The 23,553-nt window shown below is 42.6% G+C and overlaps 1 protein-coding gene across 1 annotated transcript in view; it reads right to left on the bottom strand.

Annotated features, from left to right (window-relative positions):
• LOC126455748 (hemicentin-2-like) overlaps positions 1 to 23,553 on the bottom strand; it is a 408,606-nt gene that overhangs the window by 45,940 nt on the left and 339,113 nt on the right. The window contains exon 9 of the mRNA XM_050091516.1: positions 14,192 to 14,335. Coding sequence (XP_049947473.1) covers positions 14,192 to 14,335 — 144 coding nt within the window. The remainder of the gene's footprint in view (positions 1 to 14,191; positions 14,336 to 23,553) is intronic.

Genomic DNA, 23,553 nt, shown 5'->3' with positions numbered 1-23,553 from the left:
TTCGGAAGTGACCGACGGTCACAATGAAACCATGTGTAGCAATAAGTTGAAATACTTCCGAGTGCTAAAGTTAAGCTGAATTACTGGCGTGTGTACTATAAATTGGAAATATTTAAGAAATGGCGTGTGCAGGACTTGAAATTAGAGACGAGTACTTCCACGTGGTGAGTAGTGTGTGAGTCTCAATCTGTGTGTGAGACAAAGGAAAAAGAGAAGTACTCGTCCATGGTATCAGTTGAGGACTCACGTGTGTGACGAATATGTTCTTAATATTACTTTGCGTGTTATGTTTCCGTGTGACGCTTGAATCAAACTATAATACTATGAGAGTGAAGCAAGGAGAGTCAGCCGTCTATCCAGCAACGCCACTCGACTTGCATTGCACAGGAAGACGTGCATATATCCTCCAGAGTTCGTAGTAGGAAAGAAAAGCTACGAAGTGGGGCAGTGTCGTGTGAAACTGGGATGAATTCTAATTGAAGTGGGAAAGCTGAAAATGGTGTAATTATAACGTTGTGACTATTCCTTGTGTTGTATTCCATGTTGCCAGTGTGGTGTATTTCATGTAATTGAAGTATGTGTGGTTTGCATGGGAGAGTAGCAAGATAGGTTGAGAGGTTGTGGGTTATGCACGTTCCTTTTGTACCGCTTGGTCTGGAGGAAATTTTCGTGATGATGGGTGTGAGATTCGAAGTGTGAGATATAGCAAAAGATCCACCATCCTATCCAGAAAGTGCACTGTAGTGTTAGATAATTAAGAGACCATAAGATAGAGAATCACCAACCTAAGGCCATGCCCACTGGGCAGAGTTTCTCATGTGCAATTGTTGTAGAAAATGTAATGGTGTGTTTAGGTTATAGAATTTATCGGAATAAAAAAGATAGTAAGAAGAAAAATATTAGTGGCCTTTTCCTTCGAATTGTATGTTGTCATGATATCCAGAATTTATAATGCGTGCGCCATTCATATTCAGTGCGATGGCCACGTGTTGATCAAAGCCGTTGGGTAAGAAAGAAAATGTGGTATTGCCAGTGCGTAGTGAACAGTCAGAGTTGTGTAAATTACTAATAGTCAGATGGGCGTTATCCATATCCGCTGCGTAATATTCAAACAGGAGAATAATTTGTAACTTAATTATGGGTACTAGAGCTCATGTTACTTGATAAATAAGAAAGAATCCACTCGCTTGGCAGACCACTCATCTTGCAGGCCTGACTGCTTGATGCCACAGTATGAGCAAGGCATGTGGGTGCCTCTCAAGTTTTTTGGTCGATAATGTCTATTTTCCTAGGTCTTGCATCCATTATCAAGCGTAACTTTAGAACTTTCTCTCTGGTATCTTTATCTTTCCTAAAGCCAAAGTGATAGTCGTCTAACAGGATTGCAGTTTTCTTTTCCATATCCTGAATATTATTGCTGTGGACAACCTCGTTGAATGAACTATTAAGAAAATTGAGCGATCGCTTACGTACTCATCTACACTTGCTACCTTCTCGATTATGTGGATGACACTCTTCCGAATATGTCATGGGATATTTCTTGACTGGCACGTTCTAGAACCCAACCTGAATAATCGTTTGACTGCTACTTCCACCAAAGATATTGGAAGTTCCAGTTGAGTGATGATTACGCCTTCTGGATTATTTTATCGCAATCATACGTAGCCTAAATCTGGATGTTTGTTTTAAAACTACCTGCGAAGCCAGACGTGTGTGTGAAGCGGTGAATCGCGGCTGAGCCTGCACTGCTGGCGACGCCGGCCCGTAGCTATTCACTGCGGTCTGCGGCGGCGCTGCGCACTCATCTCGCACAGCCCGTTCCAAACTCGAAATCATTCATTAGTGCATCCGCAGTAGCGGAAGTGTACATACGCCGAAAAGCATGCCTGAGAAATTTTAATTGCCGCTCCGAACGGGGACACAGGCTTTAACATTTCATCGGTGGAAAAAAAAACACCGCATCATTTTAAGCCCTTCATTAATGAAAAATGTGACCAGTTTCGCGTCCTCTCCGACTGCGGCAAAGCCCGTGTTTGTCAGACGAGTCCGTGTCCGCGGCTGGACACGGCCAGGGCGGCCCGGCAGTTCGGCGGTAATCTACGGCCGCTGGGCGAGGTGATTAGCCGCCGGCAGCCGGAAGTCGATACCGAATCCGGAGAGCGTCCGGAATTACAGCCGGAGTTTAACGGAGTTCCTGAGGACTTCAGACCACATAAAGCAGAAGGGATGAAGGCCATTCCTTCGGAACTTCTAAAATCATTGGGAGAAATGGGCACCAAAAGGTTATTCAAATTGGTGTACAGAATGAATTGAAGTGAAGACATATCATCAGACTATCGTATAAAGGGATCCACACAATTCCGAACGAAGCAAGAGCGGATGGAGATCTTTCGCACAAACAGCTTAACAGCTCATGCGTCCAATATACTCACTACAGTAACTAACAGAACAATGCCGCAGAATGCCGCTGATCTATTAGGTGAAGATTAGTTTGGCATTAGGGAAAGTAAGGGAACCACAGAGTCATTTCTGAAGTTGGGCTTGAAAATGAAAGACAAGTCTGAAAATAATCAAGATACTTTCATTAAATTTCCCGATCTAGATCAAGGATACGACAAAGTAAAGTGGTAAAGGTTGTTTCATATCCTAAGAAAATAGGAGTTAATTATGGAAGAAAGACAGCTAGTACGCAATACGTATACAAACCAGCAGGGAAATATAAAAATGGAAAATGAAGAACTAGGTGCTCGGAACGAAAAGGGACTAAGGCATGAATGTTGCAGAAGGAATGAAAAGAGCATGCCAAATTTTAAAGACCTCTAAACCCCCAAGTTGCATCAGATGATGAAAACCAGTTTTAATTCTGCTGATGTACGGATATTAGATTGCATAAACAGTGTAATATGTACTTTGTTTTATATTAATAGTTATTTTATGACTGACTTGCTGATACAGTGTTGTTCTAACCTTTATGAAATATCATTGTGCGATATGAAACGATGTAAGATGCATTTTGTCAAGAGTCAGTGAAATGTTCTGCAGAAGGTATGTTATAATCCATGGTATAGTCCATTATTGTGTTAAACTCTGTTACACCCCTTTACATCTGATACCAGTGTGCATGAATATGTTGATCTATGCTTTACGGATTCGATTATGTCAACGTAGTTTGCTGTAACCGGACTTCACAATACATTCTGACCAATAGGGTTTTGGCTAACTATTTATTTCTAATTTCTGCTACCGGTCACTTTTTTTTATTTTGTGTTTAATCTAACATAATACAACGCGTTTTGAAAATCTTCTGTCCATCTTCAGGCGTTTATACACACATACATGCATACAGAGAAATGTTACTTAAAAACAAACAGTCTTAAACTAGATTAATTTAGAAATTTTTGTCCATTGTTTGTTACTGTTGTGGCTGATGTGGCATTTGGGGGGGGGGGGGGGGAGGGGGGCAGTGGATGACTAGAAATCGAAATCAGTGGTGTCTTCTGCTGTTTTTCTTCCTTGTTGTGGACTATATATGATATCATAGTTATTTCATCATCTTGCTGCTTCACTTGCATCACTGGTGTAATAGCGGAGCTGTTGATTAACGTTACACTATTGCACATTTTATTTTGTCACTGATTGCCAACGTAATTCACTGCAAAAATTGCTTCGACATACATGTAAACATTATGCACACAACACAAGACGGCGGACTGTAGCATGTGTATCTGTATCGACTATCGAGGTTTTGTATCGATATTCTTGGTACTGACAGATTTGTAGTCTATTATTTGCATTGACATATTCTGAATCTATTGAATTAGAACTGGCTTAAGACTGCTGAACAGTGTTGTAAGCATAATGTTTACATGTATGTCGAAGCAATTTGTACAGCGAATTAGATGGCAATCAGCGACAAAATACAATGTGCATTAGTGTAATGTTACTCATCAGCTCCGACATTACACCAGTGATGCAAGTGAAGCAGCATGATGATGAAATCGCTGTGATATCATACATAGTCAACCACAAGGAAGAAAACATCACTGATTTCGATTTCTAGCCATACACTGCCTCCCTCCTCTCCCCCAAATGTCGCACCAGCCGCTACAGTAACAAACAATGGCCAAAGAGTTCTAAATGAATCTAGTTTAAGACTGTTTGTTTTTAAATAACATTTCTCTGTATGTATGTTTGTTAATTACATTCCACATCCGCTAAGACTTCCTTTGATTGTAGGATTAAACGAAACGAAGTGTGTGAGTGACGGAATAAATTTTGTAGGCCTGAACCGTATTCTTATGAGTGTGTTTTAAGGAATCTAGTTTACGTCCCTGCGTCCCGAAGCCACCATGTCATTTTCTAGAAGATAAGCGTTTTTGTTTTTTCGGCGTGCAGAGAAACTCGCCATTACCTGTTGAAAGCAGTCGCCGGTCCCTGGAGGAGGGAGGACGTAAACGAGTTTGGTGTTTAATCAGGCGGCACAGATCCGGAAACAGCTGCGATGACTGTCTGGCGGGCCGCCAGCGAGCGGCGCGCAGAAAAAGGGAGAGGGGGTGGGGATGGGGGTGCAGCTGATGAGGGCGGGGAGGCAGGGAGGGAGAGAACCGGGTTGTGCCTGCGAGCGCTGCGCTCTGCGACCAGTAAGTGCAGTCTACTGTATTAGCTATCGTCCAACCTGTTTACTAAGGAATGGCAGCAGTGGATGCTGTCAGCTCTGTGGCCTAGCTTTGTCGCGAAAACTGTCCATTGCCCTGCGATTTGGGTCTCTTGCTACCCTCTGCAGTAACAGAGATACATTCCGGGAATAATTAGTTACAAGCCAACGAAGTAAGGAGCTTTGAAGTTGATGATCAACTAATATATCTAGTATGAAGTAATAACGGGAGACATTTCTCGTTTTCCACAGACAATATTGAACTCATATAGGTGGTAAATATGGGGAAAGAGGTAGTTGCTTATTGGGACAGACAGAAAGTAAAAATGGAATTTAATCACGATTCCAAAATCTTAAAGACTGGGAAACAACTGAACACGTTTCTGAAGTTTTTGACAGTCGTTCACGCGGACTGCACTTGCCACAGCTTTGGAAGACTCACGCTATGTGAAAATGGAATAATCTACGGTAGAAGAACTATATCAGATTAAAGACACCAACGTGCGAAGGATTTTTGGACCAGGAATAGGATGAACTTATCTATTTTCCGTATGTAGCAGATTCTGCACATCTTTCCAAATTTGCGTACGTCTCTTGGCAGAGATAAAACAGGAAAAACAGCACATCGCAATGGAAATTTGTAAATTACAGCTTTGTTTTGTACCTAACATTGTAATGTGCCGAAAAAGTATTATGGTGAGTGTTGTGTACATAGTTCCTCGTAGTCAGCGCGCACACAATTTTCCCACTAGAGCGCGCCCCGCTAAGTACAACAGCGCAGGCGCAGCACTCGTCTGTCTCCTCACTACGAGATGGCGCTGTCTTAGAGACGGACCAAATTCTGCTTCTGCCGATCCGCGTGTTAATACACTCCTGGAAATGGAAAAAAGAACACATTGACACCGGTGTGTCAGACCCACCATACTTGCTCCGGACACTGCGAGAGGGCTGTACAAGCAATGATCACACGCACGGCACAGCGGACACACCAGGAATCGCGGTGTTGGCCGTCGAATGGCGCTAGCTGCGCAGCATTTGTGCACCGCCGCCGTCAGTGTCAGCCAGTTTGCCGTGGCATACGGAGCTCCATCGCAGTCTTTAACACTGGTAGCATGCCACGACAGCGTGGACGTGAACCGTATGTGCAGTTGACGGACTTTGAGCGAGAGCGTATAGTGGGCATGCGGGAGGCCGGGTGGACGTACCGCCGAATTGCTCAACACGTGGGGCGTGAGGTCTCCACAGTACATCGATGTTGTCGCCAGTGGTCGGCGGAAGGTGCACGTGCCCGTCGACTTGGGACCGGGCCGCAGCGACGCACGGATGCACGCCAAGACCGTAGGATCCTACGCAGTGCCGTAGGGGACCGCACCGCCACTTCCCAGCAAATTAGGGACACTGTTGCTCCTGGGGTATCGGCGAGGACCATTCGCAACCGTCTCCATGAAGCTGGGCTACGGTCCCGCACACCGTTAGGTCGTCTTCCGCTCACGCCCCAACATCGTGCAGCCCGGCTCCAGTGGTGTCGCGACAGGCGTGAATGGAGGGACGAATGGAGACGTGTCGTCTTCAGCGATGAGAGTCGCTTCTGCCTTGGTGCCAATGATGGTCGTATGCGTGTTTGGCGCCGTGCAGGTGAGCGCCACAATCAGGACTGCATACGACCGAGGCACACAGGGCCAACACCCGGCATCATGGTGTGGGGAGCGATCTCCTACACTGGCCGTACACCACTGGTGATCGTCGAGGGGACACTGAATAGTGCACGGTACATCCAAACCGTCATCGAACCCATCGTTCTACCATTCCTAGACCGGCAAGGGAACTTGCTGTTCCAACAGGACAATGCACGTCCGCATGTATCCCGTGCCACCCAACGTGCTCTAGAAGGTGTAAGTCAACTACCCTGGCCAGCAAGATCTCCGGATCTGTCCCCCATTGAGCATGTTTGGGACTGGATGAAGCGTCGTCTCACGCGGTCTGCACGCCCAGCACGAACGCTGGTCCAACTGAGGCGCCAGGTGGAAATGGCATGGCAAGCCGTTCCACAGGACTACATCCAGCATCTCTACGATCGTCTCCATGGGAGAATAGCAGCCTGCATTGCTGCGAAAGGTGGATATACACTGTACTAGTGCCGACATTGTGCATGCTCTGTTGCCTGTGTCTATGTGCCTGTGGTTCTGTCAGTGTGATCATGTGATGTAGCTGACCCCAGGAATGTGTCAATAAAGTTTCCCCTTCCTGGGACAATGAATTCACGGTGTTCTTATTTCAATTTCCAGGAGTGTATGTCTCGCAGCCAATGAGATTGCTGCTAACGTAGAACCTTTTCTCCTCGCGGATCACACTCGCGCAGTGATACCTGAACGCTCGAGGTATTATAACGAGTGTACAGACCTCCAATTAGTCAGTCTGCATTAGTCTGCATCAGTCTGCAGTCAAGTTTCAGTCTGCGCCTAATAAAATTATCGTATTCCTGTACATAGACATGAAGATAAATGTATAGACACTTTGTCAAATATCAGAGATATGTGAGAATAAGATTAACGTACCAAGACCAAAGGAACTTCAGATTGACAATTGTAAATAGCATCCAGAATCAAGTTAAGTAAGGTTTATGATGTTATTATTTTAATAAATGTGTGTGAAAATTAATCAAGTTCTGTTTAAAGTTGGTCACCGTCAATGTGCTACTCTAAGCGTGCAAGTGGCATTTCTATCGTCTGACCTAACAGCAGAAGATAAACACGCCACGATAAGACCACGAGACATATTGCTGACACTCGCTTACTTCGCTAGAGCGTCAAGTCAAATAATCTGATGGTGTGTGTACCGAAGGTCTTACAGTACGCACACCACAGTGAGAAACCTTGAATAATCTGCAAATGAAGAAAAGAGGAAAAGAATCGATTAGCAGCCAAAGAAAATGTAGTGAATCTCATACTATAACGTAGCAGAGACTGCACATGTTTGAGTGTGAAAGAAATAATACTGAATGCCTGCATGGGACGGACTTGAGCTCAAAATAAAAACAAAGACGTTTAACGACTTTTCAAAGTTGTCGGAATCTATATCTTGTATGTACTTTTTGTTTAAATTAAAAACCTGGAACACAAAGCTGTGGTACAGAAAACAAAGTTGGACAGTCTTTGAAAGCTGTCGATATGGATGTTTCGTACATGCTCTACGCTTCAATTAGCAAGCCGGGACACTTGCTGTCATAAGATTTTAATGCATTTGTTCCAAATCCACCGAAACTCCAAAACGACGTATTTTAACTGCGAGAGACATCTGACCAAGATATGTGTCGCATTCTCAAAAGCGAAGTACTGTATTTTGCGATAGTATTGTGTTCAAACAGCAACAGATCTAAAATTAAAGATTTCGGACAAAGTTCTCCAGATTATTTCTAAGAGAACTCGACAGATTTGGTGTGTCAACGGCGGCCGCTGATAACAAAGCCGTATGAACGAGCCAATTGTATTTCTAGCTGGTGCAGCACTATTTATTTGCTTCCAGTTTCTGAATTTTATTCAGATTATTACTCCGTTTCCGTACCCCACAACGGGACCATACGAACTTCCATTCATCGTTTCGATTCTCATTGACGGAGTATGTAGGGTACGACTAGGACCTCAACGTATGTAAACACGAAACAACAAAGCTCATTTTTTTTTCGAGAAAATCGAGTTTGAACATTTTAGGACCGCTTATAAACTTTGTATGGTAGCTAGTATTCAAGGAGTCCGCAGCTCAGTGAGCGTAGGGTTTGTTTCATAAGCAAACGGTCCTTGCGGCGAATCGGGATACCGGTCCTTTTGTTTCATTCCCATGTTATTCTGCCAGTGTGCTGTATTAAGGTAATCCTTCGTAAATGTATTCCGCTGCTTCCTGGTGACGTCTATTTTCAGACGTAAGTGAGGAATCTTACTAAACGACTACAAAATTGCGTGTACTTCATCGAAAGGAATAGAGAGGCAGCTTGTACAGAAACAGTGATGAGCCATTTGTTGACACTGGGTTTGATCAGGCAATGGTAATTGGCGGTTGGATCGGTCGGTTGGTCGGTCGCACACTGGGACACAAGATGACTCCGTCTTAGGCGTCGGTGCATGTGAGGTCGCCACGTGAGTCCAGTGGGCCGCGCCGTATAGCGAGGGGTAGTGGCTTCGCGGTGCACAAGAGAGCAACAGGAGTGAACCCACGATATCGGTCTGGCTGGTGCGAGCTGCGACGCCGTGAGACGGGAGATCGGCGCGACTTCCGTTGAAGCGGTTGGCAGCGGACAGTTCGGGAGAGCGATTTGGGGATGCTGGCCTTCTGGAGAAATCGCAGTTTATTAGAAGTTAAGTGCTTGGTGATAAGTTGTTTCATTTACTCTTGTTAAATTCTACTTCTCTTGGTGAGGTCACCAGCCGTTTTGTTTTGGGGTCGTCCCACCATTCCTCTCCGTTGGTTGTTTATGAATTGGGTGGTCCGTTTTTCCCTTGTGGAGTAGGGGCGGGTTAGAGCAACCTGCGGTTCGGGTTGTCCGGTAATCTCCCTATCAATCTACCGTACGTTAGTAGCTGCCTCTTTCATGCTTGTCGGATTTGGTGTGTTATCGGATTTATTGCTTGGAGTGTAACGGCCTAAAACCTGAAATATGTTTTGGTCTTGCCTATCATCTTGAGAGGCATCTGTAGAGCATCTTAACTTGTTTGCCCAACCTTGTAGAATTTTATATAAGATTGCATTTTATAGGCTTTTATTTAACTGATTATTTTAGTATAAAAAGTTGCCACCCTTTCACCGTAAGACTTTTCTTAGAAGTTAAAATCAAGTTGCACCTTCGGTGGTAAAGTTAATATTTTAATTTTTAGTGTTTTGTACCATTTCCATCTCTCCTACGGGGGGTGCATAGCTTTTGTGCTTGTGTAAATTGTTAAAACTTTTAGCGTAAAGTAATCTGGTGTGTTGCAGATTTGCACCAGTGTAGTCTTTCATAGGCTGTTGTGAGCAGTCGTAACTACGGCCGTGTCAAAAAGAGCGGCAAGGTTCTCTGCCCAAAAGCACATACAGTCAAAACTTGTTTCTTTCTACCTCTGAATAAATTGTAACTTGATATTTAGAAGGTGCTTTCTGATCATAGTTTTAAATCTGCTTCTTTTAAAAAAGTGCTTTAGGCACTATTAAAGTGAATAAAATTCCCATTTGTTAAAAGGAATTTGCTTATGATTTCATCAGTTACTCCCTGGCAAGTACTTCCATGTAAACATAGTGTGATTAAATGTGTTAGTGTTCTTGATGAATCGCTAGTAAATAAAACAAATTCTTAAGTATATTATTTGAAAATAAATCACGGTTCAACGGCCAGACCCAAAATCCATATGTCGTCATTCCTGCGTCACGACCTGTACTCATACACACATTATGAAAAAAATACTTTCTACAGTGTAGAAGAATTTCAGAATAGTTGTAAAGATGATCTAATTTATTGATAAACTAAGGCTTACTATTATGTATAGTTATGGATGTAGAGGCAGCTAGCTATAAGCTAATAGGGTACAACACTATCTTTTTTTTTTCCATGTAATATTTTTGCTATATGAAACATAATGTACAAATAGCTATAATACTTCTGACAACATTGATTGCATGTTAATGCTGATAAATTATGGCTTACTGTTATGTATGGATCTAGGTGTAGAGGCTGTTGTAAGCTAATAGTTTACAACATTGCCATATTTTTACTATGTAATATTTTGGTATGTAAAACATAATGTACAAATAGCTGTAACTCTTCTGACGACATCGATTGCATGTAGGTGCTGAAAGATGGATAAAATAAATAAATAAATAAATAAATAAATAAATTCCCGTAGAACGGAGGACATTTTAATTTAAAGCCGGTGCCTGGTATCGGCGGATAAGTGTGACTGCATCGTTCTTCTCAAGAACACAGGCACTCAGTATGGTATTTCTATTTACGGCTGTTACAAACAATTTGAAGAGAAGGCAAGGTATCTGAAAGGCAAAAGTAGTGGTCGGTGTTCTGTTTCGGAGCTGACTGCTGATCACGTTCGAGCCGCTTGTCAACGAGACCCACAGAAGACAGCACGTCGAGCACATAGGGGTCTTTCCCGTAAACGTTTGAATATGAGACGATTGTACTTGGTCCAGGCACTCATGACCAGATCATGCAGCATGAACTGAGTTCTTTGACAAGATGTTGGCAAGAATGGACAGTGACAACGCAATGTCAGACAGTTAATTTTTACAAGGGGCTACGCAAAAACCGGAGTAACATTGCTGTGGGCGGAGCCTGTGTAGTACGCATTTCTGCCGCTAGCAGTGTAGAGCGCAACTCTTTGCTGGTACACTCCCGCCTGTGTTGTGGTGGACTTGGCTTGTTCTGCTCATCTGCAGTGATTGTTTGTGCTAGCACTCTTTTGTTCATGATTGATTTTTTACTACGGCAGGTTTAAGTGAACAACATCTAGCTGTGAAATTTTGTTTTCTACTCGGTATAAACGCTTCTGAAAATTTTTTAATGCTGAAAACAGCTCACCAAGATGACGCTATGCGAAAAATTCAAGTGTACGAGTGGTTTAGTCGTTTTAAAAACGGCGATATATAGATTGTTGACAAACCTCGTTCTGGACGTCAGTCCACTGCCTCAATCGACGAAAATATCGAAAAAATTTGAGAGCTTGTGCTCACAACCTTCGACAGACAATTGATCAACTATCAGAGATTAGTGGGTTATGCTGGAGCCCCCTTCAGCGAATTTTAACGGGAGATTTGGGAATGAAAAGGGTTGCTGCCAAGTTTGTTCCTCTGGTTCTGACAGAATCGAAAGGAACGTCGAATTGAAACATGTCGTACTTTTAAACAACAGCTGGAAACCGTTCCAAATTTCTGTCAAACTTCATTACCGGTAATGGTGATGAGTCGTTGTTGCTATGGTTACGAACCAGAAGCAAAGCAACAGTCAAGTCAATGGAAAACATCATCGTTACCACATCAAAAAAAACTCTTCAGGTCAAATCAAACATCAAAACAATGCTGATTTGCTTTTTTGATCCCAAGGGCATAGTTTATTCACTGTCTGTTCCCCCAGATCAGACTGTTAATCAAACCTTTCATTTGGAAGTCTTAAGAAGATTGCGCAACACTGTTCTTCCAAAAAGACCCGGTTTGTAGCAACATATGACTGGTTCTTACACCACAACAGTCACATAGCCATTCTGTTAGACACTTTTAACTAAAAAAGACGTGGTTCTAGTTAAAAAGCCATGGTTCCGCTGCCCCATGCACCTTAGTCGCCTGACCTGGCTCCGTGCGACTTTTTCTTATTTCCACGCAAGAAAAGGGGCATGAAAAGACACCTATTTGACAACATTAAAGAAGTCTAAAATCGATGGAGGAACTGTCAGCCATTTCTAAAGATCACTACGAAATATCTTTTGAACGATGGAACCACCGATGGTACAGATTTATTAGTTACGCTGGAAAGTATTTTGAAGGCGATAAGGTTGTTTTGTAAATAATTGGAAAAACATTGCTTTTAAAAAGTAATTCCTTTCTATTTTTCTTTTTTTTTTTTTTTTGTACCCCCTTTTAGTGTCGAAGCAACATCTTACAGCAGCTGTAAATTTAGTCGGCCCAATGTTCGTTTCTGGAGAACAGAAAACCCGCATTTCGTCGCTGAACATGGAAGACATTCTCGAAAAGTCAATGTATCCCACAGAGAGAGAAGTTTTACATCCCTGTCTTTTTCATGGAGAGAAACCACGCAGGCGTTTGCTACCTCAACATGTTTTCCTCGTGGCTTCAGCGTCAATTCTCTCAACAGGGTGGTGCAGCACCTCAGTTGGCTGTTCGGAAACACATAAACAAACGTCTACCCGGAGGATGACCGTGTGGATGCTGATGACGAGGTGAAGTGGCGATACCCAACACAGGTAGAAGACTTAAATTGTTGTGATTTCCTTTACGGGGGAAGTTGATGAAATTCAAAAAAAATTTCAACTTTAGATTTATTTTTCATTTGTTAGTACCACACATGGACAATAAGCTTCCAAAATTTCAATGCTGAAATCGCATCTGAAGTGCCTGAAAATTAATTAAAAGTGTGACGCAGCCTTCCTGATACGCCACGGTCATAGGGATAACAACCCCTACATTCACAAGGAGTGGCTTCCAAATTGTATCCTGGATCTTGTTAAGCCGACTTACAGGTTTATGGGCGATCCTGAACTTCTCAAAAGGTGTGTTCATGGCAAAACCCAAAATCCAAATGAGTCTCTAAATTCACTCATAAGGAAACGATGACCTAAAAACACATTTGCATGTGCTACAGTTGTCAGAATAGCAACTTATGATGCATTTATTGTATTTAATGATGGGAACGTCGGGAGGATGAAGGTATTAGAAAGCATGGGCTTCAAGATAGGAAATTTTACTCAAGACATCCTGAGCAAAATAGATTCACAGTGCGTCTCTGCAGCTGAAAAGTCGGTTGAAGACCTGGTAAAGGGAAGAAGGCAGACAACCAGAAACCAGAAGAGAATACTTGAAGGGAAAGACGACCCAGAGTACAAATGTGGTGCCTTCTGAAGAAGGGAAAAATGTTAGGTTGAACTTTAAATTGCGTTTCCTGAAAAGTCTGTTTTTTGATGTACTTTTTCTTCGGATTCTATGAATGCTAGAATCATGGAATTTTGTACACATATATCTGTAAACGTATTAAACGTTGTCTCAAGAGCAAATTTTGAAATTCTGATTGAAAGCTGAGATATGGAGCAAAGTGCTTGGAATTTTGCATGAATTTAAAATTGTATTAGTGGAATTATAATTTAAAAAAAAATATATAAAAATTCTCCTATTTGACCTGTTCCAGAACCTCAAGAGAGAAGCTTACAACATCTAAAGAGATGAAACAGACAAATTTTTTTAGAAATCTCTTGAATACTTTCTGAGAAAAAGGAAAATACATTATTTTTAGTAAATAAAACTTCAGATTTCATTTTTTAAAAAATGAATATATATAAACAAAGGAATTTATATGTAAATGTGTTACTTTCACGTAAAGCGTGGTAGAAAATTTCGTTCCCAAATCTCCAAAATTGGGGATTTCGTGCATTTTTGAAATAGTGTGTATTTTTCATCAACGTAGAGGGAGACCAAGAGATGATTACACCAAGCAGATTCAGAAGGATATAGGTTGCAGTAAGTACTGGGAGATGAAGAAGCTTGCACAGGATCGAGTAGCATGGAGAGCTGCATCAAACCAGTCTCAGGACTGAAGACCACAACAACAACCCCCTTAATGACAAAGTGCTCGTCAGACCCCTGCCACAGCTACGCGAGTGGAACACAGCTACGGGAGAGTCCATCGCATCCGACGTGTTTGGCAAGATTTGGGAAGAGTATGACCACAGTGTGACTCACGGACCACATATCGAGTCCTGTAACGGACTGAGTCCTGAAAGTGTGCAGGTTCCTGTGAGTCTGTGGGAGCGCAGAGTGGTGTCGCGCTGCTGCACTGACCGGTGACGTTGAGGCGGACGCTGAGCGCGGCGCGGCGGCGGTCGAGCAGCCCCTGCGCGCGGCGGTCCGGCTCGCAGCGGTAGACGCCCGCCTCCTGGTACAGCACGCGCTCCAGAGACAGCTGCGGGCCCGCGCCCACCGCCTCTCCGTAGCGCCGCCAGCACGCGCCGCCGGGGCACTGCAGCGTCACCGCGCTGCCCAGCGCCGCCTCCACCTGCTGGCCGCCGCCCCCGCCGCCCGCGCCACCGCCCCCGCCGCCCTCGTCTGACATGGCCTCCCCGCCGCTGCCGCCGCCGCCGCCAGCGACGCCGACTCCACCTGCTGCGTCCTCCTCCACGCCGGCCTCGCCGTCGTCTGCAAAGCGACACAGCGCGTCCACACTTAGGCTCGTATGACAAACCGGCCAACCACTGATTCTTTACAGGGGGTAGGACGTCAAACGAGCCGACTTAGAGCAGGAGAGGCACCGCAAGACATTTTAATTTCCACTATCTATAATTTTCCAAAATAACTGATGACGGTCGAAGTAGAGAGGATAGTAAATGTTGACTGGCAATATAACAGATGACGGTCGAAGTAGAGAGGATATTAAATGTAGACTGGCAATGGCGAGGAAAGCGTTTCTGATGAAGATAAATTTGTTAACATCGAGTATAGATTTAAGTGTCAGGAAGTCGTTTCTGAAAGTATTTGTATGCAGTGTAGCCATGTATGTAAGTGAAACATGGACGATAAATAGTTTGGACAAGAAGAGAATAGAACCTTTCGAAATGTGGTGCTACAGAAGAATGCTGAGGATTAGATGGGTAGATCACATAACTAATGAAGAGGTATGGAACGGAATTGGGGAGGAGTTTGTGGCACAACTTGACTAGAAGAAGGGATCGGTTGGCAGGACATGTTCTGAGACATCGAGGGATCACCAATTTAGTATTTGAGGGCAGCGTGGAGGGTAAAAATCGTAGAGGGAGACTAAGAGATGAATACACTAAGCAGATTCAGAAGGATGTAGGCTGCAGTACGTACTGGGAAATGAAGAAGCTTGCACAGGATAGAATAGCATGGAGAGCTGCATCAAACCAGTCTCAGGACTGAAGACCACAACAACAACAACACATACTTTTCCAAACATAGTCATAAAACTTTGTCGGCAGGACCAGGAAGGATTCAGAAATCAAACTTATAGCAGTGGAAGTTCAAAAGCACAACGAAATTAATATTTTTTACATGTGAAATTTCATCCTTTTTTTCAATTACTATTGGCTGTATTTGTTGCTATAAGTACACTTTTCTTCATAAGTACGAGAAATTCTTCGATGAATCTTGCACAGCATACAAACCATACTTGCAGGTATATAAAACTCTAGAATTTTGCAAATATATTAGAAACTGTGGTAAATTAACCATAAAATTAGAGATTTTTCTAAACATGAAGTTTAAAAGGTAACAGCTCATTCATTTTTTCATAAATTAAATAAATTCTACACTTTCATACACCTGTAAGTATGGCTTGCATCCTGTGCAAAACTGATCGAAGATTTTCTCTTACATATGAAGAAAAGTGTACCTATAGCAACAAATACAGTGAATAGTAAGTGAAAAAATGATGAAATTTCACATGTAAAACAAAGTTATTTTGTTATGTTTTTGAACTTCCACTGCTACAAGTGTGAATCCTCAATCCTTCCTGGTAATTCTGACAAAGTTTTATGAATTTATTTGTAAAAGTATAGACAGTGGAATTTAAAATGTCCTGTGGTGCCTCTCCTGCTCCAAGTCGGCCCTTTTGACGTCCCCCCTAAAGAATCGAACTCCCATGTATAACACAGCCTGAAACGTCCGATTAAAAATGAGTTACTAAACTAAATATTTGTCGTTTAGCATTTAAGCAAGAAAAAATTTACGAAAGTTCTGAATTTATGCTTAAATTTTGTTGGAAGTCGTTATGTACTCTCGTTATTAAACACTGCAAGAATATACTCTGGGTAATGAGCGCTCCATTTGAGCAGAAGCTATTTTATCACGCATCTTAATGTTTATGGCGTTTTATCTCCTGAACTATGTATCCTACAGTGATATAATTTCGCACACACATTCAGTGCTACATCGCAATCTGGAAAAAACCGTGAAACACCTCAAAATTACTACAAATAAGCAACATCGAATTACAGAATTTTATACAGCTTTTACTGAAATAGTGTAAGCTTCCTTTATATTTCAACTACACATTTTTCAGTAAATTCCATTGTATGCCAAAAACGTACATCAGCCAACCTCGAATAGATACTCTTTTTATTTAAAACAACCAGTTTCGACAGACTTTGCTGTCATCTTCGGATAATTAAAATCTTTTTGTTATGAAGCGTGCTAGTTTTACGTTGTATCTCACACCAAGTTGTCATGTGGATAAAAATCAGCACCAAAAATATTTATGAAATGCCGGCTGGTGTACGTTTTTAGCAAGTAAAATGTATCGATCCTTCGGTCTTATCAAAATGAGAAAATTCAATCAAATTCCATTATATTCCGTACAACAGAAATATGGACATATAATCCTGTTCTCGTAGTCAATTTTTCTCAAGTATAGCATTTTTGATTTGAATTGCTGGTATAGATGTAGTGTAATATGTAGACACTGTACGCAAACTGTGTTGCGTATAGTGTTAGTAGTAAATAAGTAATGAATTAAAACGTCATGATTGATGTGGAAGTTTGCATAAAGAGCGAAAATTTACTGAGCGACAAACTTTCTTTCCTTTTTCAAGATTTTGTTTGGGGTGACAACGACAAAAAATTTCGCGATGGTTTGAAATTACGTGAAAACTTTGTTAGAAGTAGTGGGTGCTTTGATTCTCAAATACTGGATGAACGTAGTCCGTGTACCTCGGCACCGTCAGTTTCACTGCCTCAAGATGAACACACATTTTCTCACTGTAATATGTTACCTATTGTGCCAAAGCCGTAACGTAAGGTTATATCTCTTAACGGGTAGCTTATAAAAGATTTTATACTTTTAAATTCGGTCAATAACCACATGAAATACTGCAAATGGAGTGCTGCAAGCTGTACCAGGTTCTGCGATCCGGTTTCCGCTGTGATAATAGTTTTCCTTTAGGCAGAAAAGCTTGTGTCTAAAAAGCGAACACGGATTAGGACGACATCGCTAGTGCGAAACTCAGCATGTCCTTATATCTTACAATATCCTGCGAACGACACATGCAGGCTAACAAAAAAATGGTTCAAATGGCTCTGAGCACTATGGGACTAAACTTCTAAGGTCATCAGTCCCCTAGAACTTAGAACTACTTAAACCTAACTAACCTAAGGACATCACACACATCCATGCCCGAGACAGGATTCGGACCTGCGACCGTAGCGGTCACGCGGTTCCAGACTGTAGCGCCTAGAACCGCTTGGCCACCCCGTCCACCCTGCAGGCTGACAGACGGATTTCGTATTTTTACATTTTCCGAAAGCTTTTGACATAGTGGCCCACTGCAGACTGCTAACAAAGGTCCGAGCATACGCAATAGGTTATCAGCTGCGTGAGTGGCTCTAAGACTTTTCAATTAATAGAACCCAGGACATTCTCCGGAACGATGATTGCTCATCGCTTTCAAGGGTATCGTCAGGAGTGCGCTGGGAAGTGGGCCAGAGCTCGGTCTCTACAACATGATTGACTCCAGAGATAGGGCGAGCAGCAGTTGTGACGACGCTGTAGTCAACGCGAAATTACCGCCGTTTAGTGAGTGTAAGATGCAGGACGAATTAGACAGACTTCCTACTTGGTGTGACGAATGGCAGCTAGATCTAAATGTAGAAAAATGCAAGTTAATCCAAATAAGTAGGAAAAACAATCCCGTATGTTGGAATACAAGCTCGAGGAGTAGGTGTATCTCTCCATATGTGTTTCCGAGTGCTATCTAAATGCTTGAATTAGAGAACTGTTGTAGCATACAGCTTAGGTGGAGTGTTGTTTGAGCAGGGGGTTGTGAGAATGTGGCTCTCAGTTGAACATTTACTTTATATTAACATCAAAATACTTCTGATAATAGTCATATACTTTCAATAGAAGAAAATATTTCTGTAGCTTTTAAATGTCATTAAGTAGAGTTCCCCACAATCAATACAGAAATATCTTCCATGAAGTAAAAAATTAAATTCCAAATTATGCCCTAATTGACAGAACCAAACAACAATTTCAGTAATTGCTGGGCTCTTGGGCATAAACAGTCACAATATCTGACATAACATTAGTATCAAAACATTTATAGATGGAAAAACAAGTTTTAGACTTTATTAAGAACATAAACCGCGACAACACATTGACACACTATGACTGCTGTGACGAACACAGCACTCTACCAAACTACTTGCACATAAATCCTAACAAATACTTATAAAATAACATATACAATTGATTATCGCTGTAGAACGAAAAAGCAGTTACAATGTGTCATTCAAACAAAATTTCAGTGACTATTACAATTAATCACACTCACAGCAGTAGGTAACAAACAGAACTGCTCTTGGTGCAGCAAACAAAGCAGTCCTATGTGCCATCAATAAACAACAACAACTTGTTATATAATAACATTTGTGGTAGGCGAACGCACCCAGTACACACCACAAACGACACATAGTGCAGTGTATAAACCATAAAGTCACCAGTGTGCAACCATCAGCTGGAAAACCAATCAGATAGTGGTGTTTTCGATTTGAAAAAGCCCTTTTCTCCACCTCGACTGGGACTGTTGTCTGTCTGACCACAAAAAGACACCAACCGCAACACTAGGATGCTGGATCCACAAAGTTGCCGTACCCCATTGTCTGTAGTGACGTATAGCTGACAGACCCACAACACATCATCTTCCTGGAATCGAGGTCAAAGGGAAATATGGACCGTGATACTACAGGTGTAGTGACCATTTTTGGCGGAGAGCGAGGTATTATTTTCGACCAATTTAGTAATTCGTAGCAGCGCCTGTAAATAGACAGTGCTTTCTTTAACACATGACAGCGTTAAAGGACTTCATCGGGTAGCTCTTCAGTGACATCGTGATTTCCCACTTGGCCCCAGACGTGCCCGAGCATTCGCGATGCATCCTAGGCAAGGCAACTTGTGCGACGTCACAAGTTCGAGGTGGGGCCCGTGTTTCTCGTGAGCCTCGCTCGGAAATCTCGCACACGGCTCTGCTCAGCACTCGCTCGTTGGTCTCCGTGCGGAGACTGCCTGCTGCCCCGACCTTCCTGGCTACCAGCCAGGCCACGGAGGCGCTCGTGTCCAAGCCGCCACCTCTTGTGGCCACAGCACAACCTCCGTACAAAATGCCTCTCTGGAGGCGGGGAAATCAACCGCGGCAACATACCTGGCACACGGTCGTTTACTTCAGTCCGTCGTGCGCTGCCTGTTATTTGTTTGTAAATGATGTAATCTCTGATTCCATGCTCTTCCTTTGTATACTGCACCAAGGGTTCACTCGTCAGTTATTCACTTCCTACAAATTAACCATCTAATTGCGTTTCCATTTTCTACGTGTGCCGAACTATATGGACATAGGTCTCCGTAGTCATTCTATAAAATGAGCATACAGGGTGTTTCCGAAAGAGAGTGCAAACGTATAACAGTACATAAAGAATGCCATACTAAACAATTTGAGGTGGGGAACGAGGGGTCGGATAAGCCACCTTAAGGAGATAATACGAATAAATTCACATTACTGTCTGCTTTTTTATTTCCATTAGTTACAGTTAACTGCAAGTACCATTATTGGCACAATGAACGTAGCATTTGTTCTGTATCTTACGAAATGTGCTGAAACTGACTGCTATCAATCTCAATGCAAGTATGATATCGGCGAACAAGATTCTGACGCAAACTGACAAATATTCCTGGTGTGTGTCGAATCATACTTTAGATGTTACGATAGGAAATAATCAAGGTGATTCAGGTCAGATGACCTCGCAGGCCGTGGAACAGGCGACCAGGAAATACTGTACCGGTACTGTTCTATCGTACTGTAGTGTACATTTCTGAATAGCAGTGAGTAATGAATGGATATGTCGTTGATTCATAGTACATTCTGTCATGGGACAATGTAAATACGATACAACACACTCATATTATGGACAAGTAAGCAAACATAACGTGCATCATGACTTCCTGGTAATCAAGTTCGTACTCCTTGTTTCCTCGCAGGAAGAGAAGAACGTACCCATACATGTAAATAAAGAGCACAGTAATGTAAACTTGCAAGCATGTTAGTTGTAAATAAACTGTAAAATAGTAATTCCAGACAAAGCGGTAGACAAATTTACTTCCATATGTCCTTAAACTGGCCTCTCCCACCCCAGGTTCCCTATCTCGAATGTTCAGTAGAGTATTCTCTATGTTCTGTTACATTTTTGCACTCTCTTACGGGAAAGCCCTGAATGTTGTTTCATGGTGCTTCTTTCACAGTTCAAAATGTTTCCGAGATGTTTGGTTACTGACTTCCTACAAATTAACGATCTAATTGTATGATTTCATTCCACATTCATCGTACACTGAACCACGTGGCCATAGGTCAGTTTAGTAAACTCATAAGAGGATTTTCTTCATACCCCTTTCACTGCTCAGTGAGCTGTGGAAGTGTTTCCTGGTCACATATAAGAAAAGACCTTAAGGTGCAGATCTGGTGAAGCTTAGCAAGTAATGAAATAAGATAAAATAAGTTTTCCAATTTCACGCCACTGTTTTTATCTGGTGGATCACGTGAATATTTAGGGAGTGCTGTGAGACGCGTAAAGGTTCTTCTGTTTCTTGCGGGCTGAAGTAATTGTCTTTCATATATTGTCCCACAACTTACTACTCTATCAGTCATTTCTCCAAACTATGCACATAATTCAGAAGCACAATGGACTATCGCTTCTAAATATTTCTTTCCACACCCCAATTGCACGTTCCTCTCTTGTGGTTTGTGTGATGTGTTTCTCCAGCACTAATTTAGTTTTAATGGTGTGATTGATTCTCCTTTTGAACGTAATCTTATTGGGTCATTTTTCAGTGCGCCACAAGGTCAAATCATGGTTTGTAAGCTATTCATACAACAAACACAATGAAAGTATTCTCTGTCTCAGTTAACAACCAGTACCGAATGCACTCGCCTGATCCAAGTTAGTTTTGATTAGGAACGAGATAATCAGAGGGCTGAAACATATGAAGGTGCCATGAATAAATTTGGAGTTGACATAATGACCTCACCTTGTCAAGTTTCTATTAGTTAATTGAAAGGTTAAGCGGATTGCTTGCCATTCCCCTCACTAGTTAAGTACGCTACTTGCAATATAGAGAGAGAAGTTTCAGTTATCGTCTTCCCAGAGTCCGAAGGAACATAGAATGTATCTCCCTAACATCGACCAAGAAATGGAGAAATTTCTCTAATGTTTTTGAACAACGATCCTGACATTTTGTAGGTCTTTTAAAAGCCTATGTCTTTTCTATAACTGCGCATGACACAGAGGGTTATGATACTGAAGATGCATAATCGATAATTTGATTTGCGGTCAGAAATATAATACTGAATGAATTTTTACTTCATCTTCGTCTATAAACTGACAATTACGTAAAATGTTCATTGACAGAAAAAAAATCACATCACCAAAAAGTAATTAATATAGAGTCATGAAATTTCGGGAATACTTTTCTCTAGGTAACATACATTGAAGAGCCAAAGTAGCTGGTACACCCGCCTAATATCGTGTAGGGCCCCGGTGGGCAATCAGAAGAGCCTCAACACGACGTGGCATGGACTAGACTAATGTCTGAAGTAGTGCTGGAGGAAACTGACACCATGAATCCTGTACGGCTGTCCATAAATGCGTAAGAGTAAGCGGGGGTTCTGAACAGCACGTTGCAAGGCATCCAAGATTTGCTCATTAATATTCACGTTTGGCGAGTTTGTTGGCCAACGGAAATATTTAAACTCAGAATAGTGTCACCGGAGCGGTCTGTAGCAATTCTGGACATATAGTGTGTCGCATTGTCCTGCTCGAATTACCCTAGTCCGTCGGAATGCGCAATGGTCTAGAATGGAAGCTGGTGATCAGACAGGATGCTTGCGTACGTGTCACCTGTCAGAGTCGTATCTAGACGTATCAAGGGTTCCATATCACTCCAACTGCACACACCTCACACCATTACAGAGCCTCCACCAGCTTGAACAGTCCTCTGATGACATGCAGGGTCCATGGATTCATGAGGTTGCCACGATAATTCTACACGTCCATCCGCTCGATATAATTTGAAACGAGACTTGTCCGACCAGGCAACATGTTTCCAGTCGTCAACAGACCAGTGTCAGTGTTGATGGGTCCAGGGGAGACTAAAGCTTCGTATCGTGAAGTTATCAAGGGTACATGAGTGGTACTTCGGCTCCGAAATCCCACTTTGATTATGTTTCGTTGAATGGTTCGCACGCTGACACTTGTTGATGGCACAGCACTGAAATCTGAAGCAATCTGCTGAAGGATTGCACTTCTATCACGCTGGACGATTCTCTTCAGTTGTCGTTGGTCTCGTTCTTGCAGGATCTTTTTTCAGCCTCAGCGAAGTCGGAGATTTGATGCTTTACCGGATTACTGATAGTCACGGTACACTTGTGAAATGGTTATACGGGTGAATCCCAATCGCTACCTCGAAGATGCTGTGTCCCATCGCTCGTGCGTCGACTATAACACCACGTTCAACCTCACTTAAATCTTGATAAGCATTGTAACAGTAGTAACCGATCTATCAACTGCGACCGCAGCGCCGTATTCTGCCTGTTTACGTATCTCTGTATTTGAATACGCATGCCTATACCAGTTTCTTTTGCGCTTCAATGTATTTAAGCGATTAACTTTGCAACATCACAGGTTAATATAAGCGCGAGATAAGCCATTGCAAAAGTTAAATGCTGGTTCATTAATAACTAGTGTATCCGGTGTGATATCGATAGCTACGATGCCACGGCGTATGTTGGCTCTACGACACCGGCACCGACGACAGCGCCCTTTAGCAGGCGCTGTCCAGATCTACGAGTTCCGCTCCAGATTCTCCCCATACGATCAAGAGTAGACGGCCGGGACACTTCGCTTCAGCTTCGCACCTACGTACTAAGTTATGTATGCCTCTGCATATATTCATGCACCAGTAAACCACTTTTACTCACACGCAGTACCGACGTGTTTTACCTTACCTGCTCCTACTCGCTTCCTTCATTCGGCCAACCTTTCAGTTTTCAGGAACAGACCCACGCTCCGCCTTCCAGGCGGGATACAAAATCCGGCAGACTATTGAATACGAGCATGCAAATGTGCGTGCATTGTGTTGTACAGGTGTC

The sequence above is a fragment of the Schistocerca serialis genome, chromosome 2 (genome assembly GCF_023864345.2).
Source record: "Schistocerca serialis cubense isolate TAMUIC-IGC-003099 chromosome 2, iqSchSeri2.2, whole genome shotgun sequence".
NCBI lineage: Eukaryota > Metazoa > Arthropoda > Insecta > Orthoptera > Acrididae > Schistocerca > Schistocerca serialis.
Note: the sequence above shows the minus strand (reverse complement) of the source record. Positions and strands in the feature narration are given on the sequence as shown.